The 12,010-nt window shown below is 39.0% G+C and overlaps 1 protein-coding gene across 5 annotated transcripts in view; it reads left to right on the top strand.

Annotated features, from left to right (window-relative positions):
* Positions 1 to 12,010, top strand: part of map7d1a (MAP7 domain containing 1a) — a 42,365-nt gene that overhangs the window by 13,010 nt on the left and 17,345 nt on the right. For all 5 annotated transcript variants that reach the window (XM_053233676.1, XM_053233678.1, XM_053233685.1 and 2 more), the window contains exons 2-3: positions 5,114 to 5,257; positions 11,600 to 11,668. In XM_053233676.1, the coding sequence (XP_053089651.1) occupies positions 5,114 to 5,257; positions 11,600 to 11,668 (213 nt within the window). The remainder of the gene's footprint in view (positions 1 to 5,113; positions 5,258 to 11,599; positions 11,669 to 12,010) is intronic.

Below are 12,010 nucleotides of genomic sequence, written 5' to 3'. Positions count from 1 at the left end.
GCTCCCGAGCCACACACACCTTACTGTGTGCAGTTAAATACACACACACACACACACACACACACACATGCACACAGGTCCTAGGTGCCTAAACATTCTCCTTCCCAGAGTCACTAAAAAATATTTCTGCAAAGGCATACACTGGTGCTTTTATTTTATTTTGCAATATTTTTAAAGTACATTTTTAAAAAAAGCTAAAGAATAATCTCAGCACAATGCTGTCTCCCTCCCTCTCTCTCTCTCTCTCTCTCTCTTTCTCTCTCTCTCCCTTTCTTTCCCCCCTCCCTCTTTTCCCCACATTGGCATGAGGGGCACCCTTCCTCCTTACATCATCCATCCGGTGTGAGGGAGAGGGGTGTGGGGAGGAGGATGAGGTCATTCATTAGCCTCTCAGTCCTGCTCAAATGAGATGCAGCCCTATTCTTTTCCAGTTCCTCTGCGCTCTCTCTCTCTCTCTCTCTCTCTCATCCCTCTCTCCTTCCTATCTTTGATTTCACTGACAGCACTGGCTACCGTTTCCGACCCCCTATTTGTCTAATTTCCATTTTTAAAAGAGCATGACGGGATTCTCGGGCGTTTAGAAGGAGGGCTTGTTTGGCAAAACTGTTCTTAAATCTCGATTTGACAGGGTTATTTATTTATTTATTTATTTATTTATTTAAGACCACCTTTGCACTCAGATTTTACTAACTCTTAGATCAGATCAGTAATTATCGGACAGCAGCAGCAGTGTATATAACCGGGATGGAAATATTCATTCAGATTTCAGCTTTTTATTTGCTGAGTAGTTTTTCCAACAGATTCTCACTTTCAGTCTCTTCTACAGAATTAACATTCTTCAAATGTGTGAGGCTGAAGGAGGAATTTAATTATCCAGCATAAAAAATTGTGATTTTAGAGTGTGATGTTCAAATAGCAAGAGGTGTGATTGTAATTACAGGTTACAATATTAATCTTTTACAAGCTTTACGAGGGAAAATTCAGTCTTGAGCGTGTGAACTGCCTGTGGATGAGTTCACTTCTTTCCGAACAAAGCAAGAATTATGACCTTGCCATGAAGCACAGCGAGATAGTGTTTTCAGTTAGTCTAAATTACCCCATCTCTCTCTCTCGCTCTCTCTCGCTCTCTCTCTCTCTCTCTCTCGCTCTCTCTCTCTCTCTCTCTCTCTCTCTCGCTCTCTCTCTCTCTCTCTCTGTCACACACACACACACACACACATATTTCACAGTTCCTCCCCATTATGCCCTCTTTCCGCATTGATTGCTAACATCAAGGCTTTTCTCTGACTCAGCTCCTGCACACTTTCCTTTTATTGATGAAATGGATGGATGCATGTTTGTGCGTTTGGACTGGAATATCAGCCAGTAGCTGTTTTATGACCAAATGAGCAACTGTGTGGCTGTGAAAGCCTGAGATTGTGGCTGAGATTTTAGCCTGATGCGATCTTATTCTACACATACATTTTGCTTCCTCTACAGTTTGATCAAAGCTGCACCCCAGGAAAAAAAAAAAACCCTTTAACGGTTGATATTTTTATTGGAGACTTGCGTTCTCAGGGCTGGACGAATGATGAATTCATGAGCTAGCTCACTGGGCAAGTGAAATCTCCAGTAGACTGCCCACTCCCCTGTTTCTGTTGTACAGAAACCTAATGAACTAAGCTAAAAAGTGCTCGCTAGCCTAATGGAATAACTTCTGGTTAGATGGTTAAGTGCTAATCATGTAGTTAGTTATGTATGATTGAGTTTAGCTAGAGTCTTTATTTCTTCTCTGCGTGTTAAACTGTGAGGTGGCATATTGTTTGTACATACGCTTACTCTAGATTATAAAGCTATTTCTAATCTATATGTTCTAGTCAGAAAAGATTTTCATTAATCTGGGAAAAAAAAAGAGTTGGTTCTTATTTCAGATTGTGAAAGTATAAACTGCTGTATTATATGTACTCTAAATAGGCATAACAAGTAGCTACGTAGCTCTGGTTACTTCAGTATGTGAGCTAATTCGTGATTTTAAATCGTTGTGTATATATATTCATGGAAATGGCGTCCTAACATTATCAAAGATATTGTATTTACTTTTAGGGTCTTATAATCGTTTGTCTGGTGCTTTGAATTGAACTTGTTTAATCCAGAACTAGTAGACCTGTAAATAATGTCAAATGATCTAATGTGTTCTGTCAGTGGAAAGTTGTAGAATTGGAAAAGGAATAAAAATCTCTATTTTTTTTATAAATAGACAAAATATTATTATGCACATGTAAATAATATTCGTGGAAAAAAAATCTGTGCTGAGGCAGCCTGTGGAATTGATTTTACAGTTAAAGCCTCTGGTTGCGAATCGTCTGAGAATCTCTGTCTTAAACAACATCTATATAAAAAAAATATGTGCCAGATGTTCTTACTAAACAAACAGCAAGAAGTATTTGTGCCTGGCATTATTTTGCTTGGAAATAACTAGATGTCGCTGAAGTCTTTTTAAACCTTATAGATGATATCTGATAGAAACGTCACTTGGATTGGTCTCAGGTAGTTTATTCTATTCTGATTTAAGTTGATGCGTGAAGAGTTTTACTCTGATTGAGCTATTTGATGGGTTAACGGATTGTCACGCTTCGTGTAAATGTAGCAGTCGCCAGTGCATTATGGGACAGTTTAGCCTGTAGACGAACAAATAGAATCATCTCTAGTGACTTAAATTATTCATCAAAGATAATAAGTCTTCTGCTAAGGGTTTAGTTTAGGATTAAATTACAGGAATATTGAAATGTGGCCTGCAGAACCAGCAGTACTTTTGGGAGAGGTTTCCAGGCAAATCTTCCCCAAGGTTCCCTGCTGTCTCAGTTTCACTTCCTAGTCATACGCAGTCGAGATATAATCTGATGTGGAGGATTATTAAATGTTCTTTATGAATGTGTAAGCTGTGTGTGTGTGTGTGTGTATGTATGTGTGTTTCAGAAAGTTCTACAGAACCACCATGAAACATAATTAAAATCTTGAACTTGTCTTCAAGTCGTTCAGGCTAAAAAATCTGCTTCGTTGTGTTGAGCAGCGTCTCCAGCCACACCTCAAATTCAACAAAGAAAACAGTATCACTGTGCAAAGAGGATAATCTCTCTGGACAGATCACGTCATGCTCTTATTATGAAAAGTTCACTACGGGAGGTTGCAGCAGTTACAATGCAGGGAGCTATGTCCGTTTTACTGGGTCATTTTATGGAAAACATCATAAAGCCGTGTTACACAACAGTGCCTGGTTTTATTTCTGTACAGTTTTCTAAACTGAGCCATGTGTATGTTTGAGGGAATTGTGGAGTTGAATGTAAGGAAGATATTTGAAGTGCTTTATATCTGAGATCTAACCTCTATGGGCTCATGTGTGTGAATAAGAGAGGAGTTTTAGCAGAATTATCTGAGGAAAGCAAGCAAATACCATATTCCCTCAGATTATATATTCAAATATAGTTAACACTACCCTAATGAAACAGTTACCAGGTACAAGATATACTTCTCTCTCTCTCTCTCTCTCTCTCTCTCTCTCTCTCTCTCTCTCTCTCTCTCTCTCTCTCTCTCTCTCTCTCTCTCTCTCTCTCTCTCTCTCTCTCTCTCTCTCTGGTCTCAAGGCATTTTCCGTATTGATTTGGACCTGTCTCTGGCTTACTGGCATTTGTTCTTGGACTTGTCTCACCGAACTGTTCTTGTTCTCGAGCAAGAGTTTATAAAAGTAATGCCGGTGTTGTCTTTTCACATGCACAAAGTTTGACAAGAAGTATTTCCTTGTTCTAGAAAGCATAGCCTAATCATTGGCGTAGTTCACGACTGAATCCACCTAGTTGAATCATTTGGACTCGATCTTGCTTTGGCCTCGACCCTGTAAGGCTCAGCTAGTCCGGGTCTAGGACTGGATATTGGTGGTCTTGACTACAGCCCTACATTAGTGGTTGGCTGTTTACCTGAGTGTCCCTCTCAAGTGTCACCTTTATGTGGGAAACAAGTTTTTTACAGCAATCCTGTAACATAAGTACAAGCATATGGGAAAAAATTGGTGCATGCTTATGAGAAGAAAGCAGCTGGACTGTAAAAGATGAAAAACATGGAGCTGCTGCTTCTTATTCTTATTATACACTACACTTTTTATACACTACCAGTCAAAAGGACACACTAGATTAAGTACATACAGACAGGTGACAAAAGGCAAAACCAACATGAAGTGTGTTAGTAAGGTGTTGGGCCACTGTGAGCTGCAGAACAGCTTCCGTGTGCCGTGGCATTGTTTCTACACGTCTGTGGAAGTGAATGGATGAATAGTAATGAAGGGATGAACATGATTCTTCCATGAGAGATTCCCTCAGTTGATGTTTTGATGATGATGATGGACAGTGCTGCAGGAAACGCCCATAGATGGCTGATTTTGGTGTTTTTTTGGTGTATTTTACTGATTTTTGGATGAACCCACGTTTGTCCCATTGTGTATGTATATTTTTTCATTGTTAGACAGACTGCCTGCCCCCTGTAACATCTAATGACTTAAATGCCTTAATTATGAGGATGAGGTCATCACTTCTAATGCTTTTTTCTCTTCTACTTCTACACGTTCACTACTGTTCCTCTCCAACTTGCCAAGTTCTGCATTAACATGATCATCGTGTCGATCTGAGAGGAAAGCAAGATGCTTTGTTAAAAGATTTTAGTGCAGCATCTGTTGACATAAATGCCTTAATTATGAGGATGAGGTTCTCCTCTATCACGTCTTTTCCATTTCTACTCTGCTGAATCAAAGCTGAACTGTAGAGAAGAGACACATCAGTTCTTCTTCATGATGCCAGTTGTGCTTTCTGATGTCGGTGATCATGTTAATGTGGGAGGAAAGCAAGTCACATATCGTCATCTCTACCGAGTGTAAAATCTTGCAGCAGTGATTTGGCGTAGTGGAGAAAAAATAATAATGAAACCATGAAGGCGTAATGATGGAAAACCAAATAAATCTTCTAGCCATTCTCAAAGCCCTCATTAGAGCACCTTGATGTTTATGTCTGTGGTTTAATGCTTCTGTTTGTATGTAGAGATATTCCTCTTTGTGGCAGCTTCTTATATTCTCTTGTTCTTTCTCTGTCAGATTCTCCCAAGTCTCCAGACATGAAATCCAAGACAGCCAAAAGTGAGACCCCTTCAAAGAAGGAAAGTGAACGTCGATCTGTCACTACAAGACCAGACGTCATTGCAAAGTCACCTGGAACGCCCAGTCCCCAAAATAAAAAAGGTAAGAGTGCATTCCACATGGTGGAGCTTATGGTTCATATTCCATGTCAGTATTTTGAATATTGTGTTGAAAGGTGAGTGTCAGGGTGATGCTGCATGTAGCACTGGCGTCTCACAGCTCTCAGCGTTCCTGGTTTAATCCTGAGCAGACCTGGGATACGGTCTGTGTGGAGGTTCACATGTTCTCGCGGCATCCTCGTGGGTTTCTTCCGGTTTGTCTGGTTTCCTCGCGTCTGTAATAAACATTCAGGTAGATGGATTAAGGGTAAAGCAGAAGATGAATGAATCAGTGAATGAATTATTAAAGCCACGTTTAATCAGAAAGTGTTAGTTCACTTAGATCTGCTCTCCAGCCTGTCTCCTTCACAGACCAGTACTTCTTCTCTGTAGTTTCCATCTGAGAGTCTCAAAGGAAAAGAAAGGAATTTTGAATTAAACCAACAACACCTAGCCCCAGAATGTTTTCTGGTTAAAGGTGGCTTTTGTACAAGAATGTTTTCCACGTAGCTGCTGTAAGTGCAACCAGTACTAAGGTACACAGATAATGCTCCATTAATGTTGACACATGATCCATTCACTGAGGTGAAGGGTGAAGGCTAATGCTAATCGACCTAGCCTGGCACCAGCTCGGAAAAGACCAGCAGTGAAGCTTGACTGGGCGTCACATTTCATTATCCCGTGCCAGCTGGAAGGATTGAACTCAACCCTGTTCTTCTGTCATGTTATTGATGAGTTTGTGTTTGAGAGGAGAAGCCACTTATATAATGCATTTTTCTTCCCTCTTGTCATCTAGAAGTTTATTGATTAAAGCTAATAGCTTGAGCACTAGAGCCTAAGTGGGTGAATATGCAGAAGTGGATTTTGTGACTATATCCAGGTTTCAGGATCAGCACCAATGTGCTAGAATTTAATCTCAAGCAAAATGTGGCCATTTAGCTTCTATTATGTTTTGACAAATTTCCATGTTATGTTTTCCAAATTTAATCATTACGGGGTAGCGGATGCTATCAAAATATCTACGGTAATATCTGTACCTGAAAAAACTGTATTATTGCAGCCAGTTTTAAACAAACCTTAACATTTTCTAGACTCAACCTATTTCATGGATGAAAAGTTATACCAAAAATGCACATATAGCAAAATATTGGGTTTCTGTCATTAGGACAAGGACAATTTAAAAAAAAAAAAAAAAAAAAAAAAAAAAAGTATTTTGGTGGAAAATGTGCACACAATATACTAGAGTTAAAGTATGGGAGTTGTGTCAAAATATTACTCAATGAAAATTATACTTGAATGAATATTAAAGTATTGACATGGACATGTACATCTTATTCATATGTATAATGTAGGAAGAGCAAATAAGATTAATTACAGTACGTTTAAAAAGCTGTGGCATTCATACAGTGTGGTATGGATGTGACTGTTTTTACAGAGATAATAATAATAATAATAATAATAATAATAATAATGATCCTCATTAAAATGAAATTAATATGTAAAAGGAAAGATATTTGAGACGTGACACGTCTTTGAGATACGTAATGAGCGCTTTGCAGGCCTAAATAAAATTGTTAGGCTTCAAAAGGATATTTTATGGAAGTGTAATTGGGTCGTTTAAGTATAATTGAAAACGATGTGGTCCAGATGTGTACCAGCAAAATATTTTAGCAGATCGAAGCAAACACTTGAAAAATACGCGGCAGATCCTCTGGTGCAGTTTATCCAGTCACATGCATGGATGTAAGTTATTTATCTGAAGACAGCTCACTGAGAAAGAGAGCGCTGTCCTTTATTTATCCTCTCGTGCCTAGTTTATGAAGCGATGACAAACATTCCGTGATAAAAGCAGAACACTGAAAGGACAGAGAAATGTGCAGTGATTCTCCACTTGAAGGTTGAACCAGTTGCGTCTCATCTGTTCTTGGCGTTAGTTAAGAGTGGTAACGTGGAGTGCCGGTGTGAAACACAACATAAACACTATGAATAATATTAATCACCTGTGGTTAAGCATTAAAAGGTAGATGTTGTCACCATACAGTCATGTTAGCTGCTTATGTAAACCTTATAAGCAAGGCATTTTGTGTAGCTGGACCTTTACAGATTATAGTTGAATGCCGCAGGTCTAGTGACAGCACACAGTCATATAGACTCTCTCATACTCATTTTTGACATGAAAGCTGATTAAATGTCGGATTATTGTGCGAATATATTATTTTCTGGCATTTTTAAAAAAAGTGTTTATTTTATTTTGATCCTCCGTATGGATGACAAACATTTGCTTGACTTGTTTTTTTTCTCTTGTTGATTTGTTTGTGTATGGATACTCTGCTTTTCTTATGTTGGAGCATTATGTCTGTTCTTAAATATCATGATGTGTGCATGCTGAGAAAATGCTATGGGGGGAAAAAAAACCCCACATGCTTGATTACAGAGTGACCTTGAAGCTTCTGCAGGTGGTACAGTGTGACAGTGTGCAGCGTGTCCTTACGGAGTGTCCTGTCAGCAGCACAGAGAGCACGCTGCTCCGCTCCTCTAATGCCAGCTTCACTCCTGCACACGGACCCGGTGCTGGTTGCTATGGAGACGTTCTCCATGTTGGCCTGGATATACCGGTGTTAATGGATTAAATATTCCTTCTCCTTTTTAAGTGCTGTGCTCCTGTGTTGGCTGCCGTTTCGTCTCGTAGTTTACATCCTGCAGGTTTATCGGTCTAGTACTAATGGTGTCGAACAGACGGCTCACGAAAGTACCCTATAATTATTCATAATCACATAATTGGCATCACTTGCTGCGAGTGCTAATCTCCTCTCTAATGTAACACATTTACCTTGCAGAGAGAGCCCCTGTTTCTCACGTAATACACTCAACCCACCAATGAAAAGGATTATGCCAGTGTAAACAGGTAGACTGGGAGTTCATTAAAGCTGCATTTACACAGGTGACAAAAACACACTTCTTGATATGATGAGAACTGTGACAGAACAATGCGTTGACTGACAACACTCATAAACCTTTACACAGACCATACCATGCATCAGTCTATCCACATTTCATCTGAAACTCATCTCTTCTCAAGCACAGCTACAATAAAGCAGCGAGTATATTGATGTGTTTTCTGACAGATGCCAAAAAAAATCCCTGAGGAACAGCCAAAGGCATTGATATGGATCTGTAGCTGAGGAAGAGAGACAGAGGAGTTAAAACTGTCAGAATGAATTTCATTGTTCAAATGCTGCTTTTATTTTCTTCCAAAACCAAGCTATCGACATTAAAATATTTCAGATCCCATGTTCTACTTATAGTTGCCTAACGTAGCACACAATCGCTTTGGGTAAACTGGCTCTTACTGGTGTAGACACGGGAATGTGAATGAAGGTGTTTCATTTCTAGCGTAATTAATTTTCACATAACTTTTCATTTTCACTTAAATATTAAATACGCTCAAGGTATGTGTTCCAAAAGTGATCTTTAAATAATGGAGATGTGTGATCATGCTTGTGTTAAGCCCAAGTTTTATGCCCAAAACACATAATCTCACGTGGATATTGTAGACTCGCTCTTAAGAACTAATCATAAATGCTGTCCTGATCTCATTCGAGGATTATTCACAATATTCTTATTCTTATTATTCACAATATTCTCATACTGAATATCCTTTCAACACACTAAGTACTATTTCTATAAAGCTGCTTCATGACTAGGTTTATTATTAAGAAATACCATACGCATAAAATTGAACTGAATTTCAGTGGAGATTTAACCACAAACACTCTACAACTCGATTCTGTTATATTTCCCAAAAGATGAATAAATTAAAAACAAACCTGAAACACTAAAGTTAATGAATTCTTCCATCACAGGAATTTTTTGCCTTTCCTTCTCTTTCTGTGGTTTAAATGATAAAATTATGTTGCGCTAGTGGTGATGTTGGTTCTATATGGGACAGTTTAAAATGACAGATTAATTAATATTTAAACACATTTGAATAATAAATATTTTGAGTGATTTTAAATTCAGAAGCAATTTTAAAGGCTTTTGAGATCCGTAACACAATAGAGATTCCGCTGCTTTTCACCATTTGCTGTTTTTGGGTCAGTCTGCTTCTTTTTCTGGCTTGGACTGAGTGACTCATCATGATGAACATCGTCTGCTCATCAACTCTTGCAGCTCGTGGGACTCTTCAGCTTTTTGTGTGCTATAAATAACAGCTAAAGTGGAGCACAGGGCACCGAGAAACCTGTCTGTAGTGTCTTATAGTGTCTTGTGTTCATCATTTATTACAGTAAAAGGGAATACATTTTTCCTCTTTGTTTGTGTTTTAAAAGTGACGCTATTTAACACTATTGTACACTCGTGTAGTACTGTGGAGTCCAAAGCTGTTCTGTTCTGTCCCTTTCTGAAATCTGTCTCTGTTTGTCTGTGTGATGTCATCAGTCCGACAGGTATCTCCTATACACCTCGCATTCACAGCCTTGATTAGCTGGAGGAGGTGTGTATGTAGGTCAGGCTCCGGTTGCTGTGTTAGACACATTCAAACCAATTCAGCCACAAAAAGCCTAATCTAGCTGCTCCCTCTAGAACACACGCAGACGAAAACAAGGTGATTAGGACAGTGTTATTAGTGGTTAAATGAATCTTTCAGCCAAAAAGGAACTTATTTTCCCCTGACCTCATAAATAATTAGTCAGTAAAGACATGCTTGGCATCCAGAATTTGCTTCTTTAGTTTTGCACTGGTGTTCAAAACTACCCTGGAATTTCATTTTGGACAAAATCCATCTTTAATGTTCAACTTCCTGTAACAACACGGTGTATAATGAGATGAATTAATTAATGAATTAAAATCAGATAGTGTTAGGGCAACTACAGGACTGATATTTCATTTAATGAACAGCTTCAGTGGAACTTAGGATGTTGGACACATTTGTTCCTGTTCTCATGTAAGCTGTAGTCGCAATAAACAGTCGTTCCGTCACCAGCATCTCTCTTTCACTCCTCCCATGAATGTTAAATAAATCTAAAACAAAAACCTCAACAACTATACATTGTTTGAACGTCACTTTAAAAATCTATATATTAGATATGGAGCATCCGGCATCCAAACATATGTGCTGTTGCTATAGAAACAGTAACATATTAGAACGAACGCATCGAGTGTATCGCTCAGGTTAGAGCCTGATCTGCTGTCCGAGTCACGCCGTTATTCTGACCAATCAGATTCGAGAACTCAACCAGGCTGTGGAATAAAGCCTACTGTTAAATTTTATTACTGGACCAGGTTTGAGTTTTTGTGAATTTTGTAAATCTGTGTGATGTTGAATATTCCAGCCCAGAATTCCCTTGCCAGCTTCTTTACCGTAACACATCCTGTCACATCTTCTGAAAGCAGAAGATTACTTGGTTACTATGGCGATGTCAGGATCATGTATTGACAGATGCTAAGCTTTATAATGGTGTCGTATAAAAGAAATGCAAAGAGGTGTCTTGTACTTTAAATCTCAGCACGGCGTTGACGGAGGTGTTGACTGCAAGGCAAATCATAGGTTTATATTAATGCACTCGTTCTAATATGCTATCGTTTCTATAGTAACAGCTAGTTCAGGGACATGTATGGTACACGCTCTGCATAAACTAAGCTTGTTAGTAAATGGATTATCATGTAATCACTGATATGGTGATATTTTCTGGAGATGTTTATGTAACATTTGAGAGAAGGAGTCTCGGGTGTCAGTGCTTTGTAAAATTCAGTAAATGGGAGAGTCTTTGGAACAGAGGACTTTGCGTTTTCCTGTTTTTCATTCACATGAAAAGCTGTATTTATCTTTTTAACTTCATGAGAGACAGGAAAGAGAGGCTGGTGATGGAACGACAGCTGTAGCATAAGTGATAACAAGAACAAGCTTGTTTCTCAGACGTTCCACGACATTAAATGTAATTATAAACGGATAAAAGTATGATGTTCTTTAATGAATAAAAATAATTGTAATCATTGGCAAATTTTTGAGGTATAAACGGAATAAAAACCCTTTGGGATTTGCTGTTGTAGGAAAATAATGAACTTCAGGATGGCATCACATCACTCCGTCACTGATTATTTTCCTGTAACAGCATGCCCCGTTGTGTTTTATTCCTTCTTGTGCTTGTGCTAAGCTCGTCTGTGGAAATGTGGTGTGAATGACGCAGTGCTGAGAGTGGAGTCCGTCACTGCTGCCAGCTCCTGTGCTGATTTTCAATGCTTTATAGCACTGCAGATGTGAGTCTGGACTCGTCTGCACAATGCCTCCTCTCATCACTCTCTCTCACTTCCTCTCTCTCTCTTGGTCTCTCCCTCTGTCCTTCTCTAGATGCAGTGAAGCTGGAGGACAGGCAAAAACTGGCGAAGGAAAGGAGAGAAGAGAAGGCTAAATATCTTGGTAAGTGAGCTGTGGTTTTCAGGAAGACAGTGCCTCCTGCTGGTTGTGCAAGAACAGCCTACGGAGTCATGCAACATTTAAAAAGTCATGTGAATGATTTCATCTTTTTTACTAATAACTCCCATTTAGCTGGTTTTACTTGTTTCATTCAGCATGTCCAGTTTACCTCAGGAAAGACTGCACAACTGTCCTTTCTCAGTATATAAGACAATAACACTAAACCTGCTATGCACTTTTTTTTAAAAATGTCTCATCCTTCATCACTTTTTCACACACCAAAAATCCCTTCATATATAAAACCCCCAAGACTGTGTGCGCATGTCCGGAGTGTGTATCCGAGAG

Source organism: Pangasianodon hypophthalmus, chromosome 1, assembly GCF_027358585.1.
Source record: "Pangasianodon hypophthalmus isolate fPanHyp1 chromosome 1, fPanHyp1.pri, whole genome shotgun sequence".
In the NCBI taxonomy this organism is placed as follows: domain Eukaryota; kingdom Metazoa; phylum Chordata; class Actinopteri; order Siluriformes; family Pangasiidae; genus Pangasianodon; species Pangasianodon hypophthalmus.
Note: the sequence above shows the minus strand (reverse complement) of the source record. Positions and strands in the feature narration are given on the sequence as shown.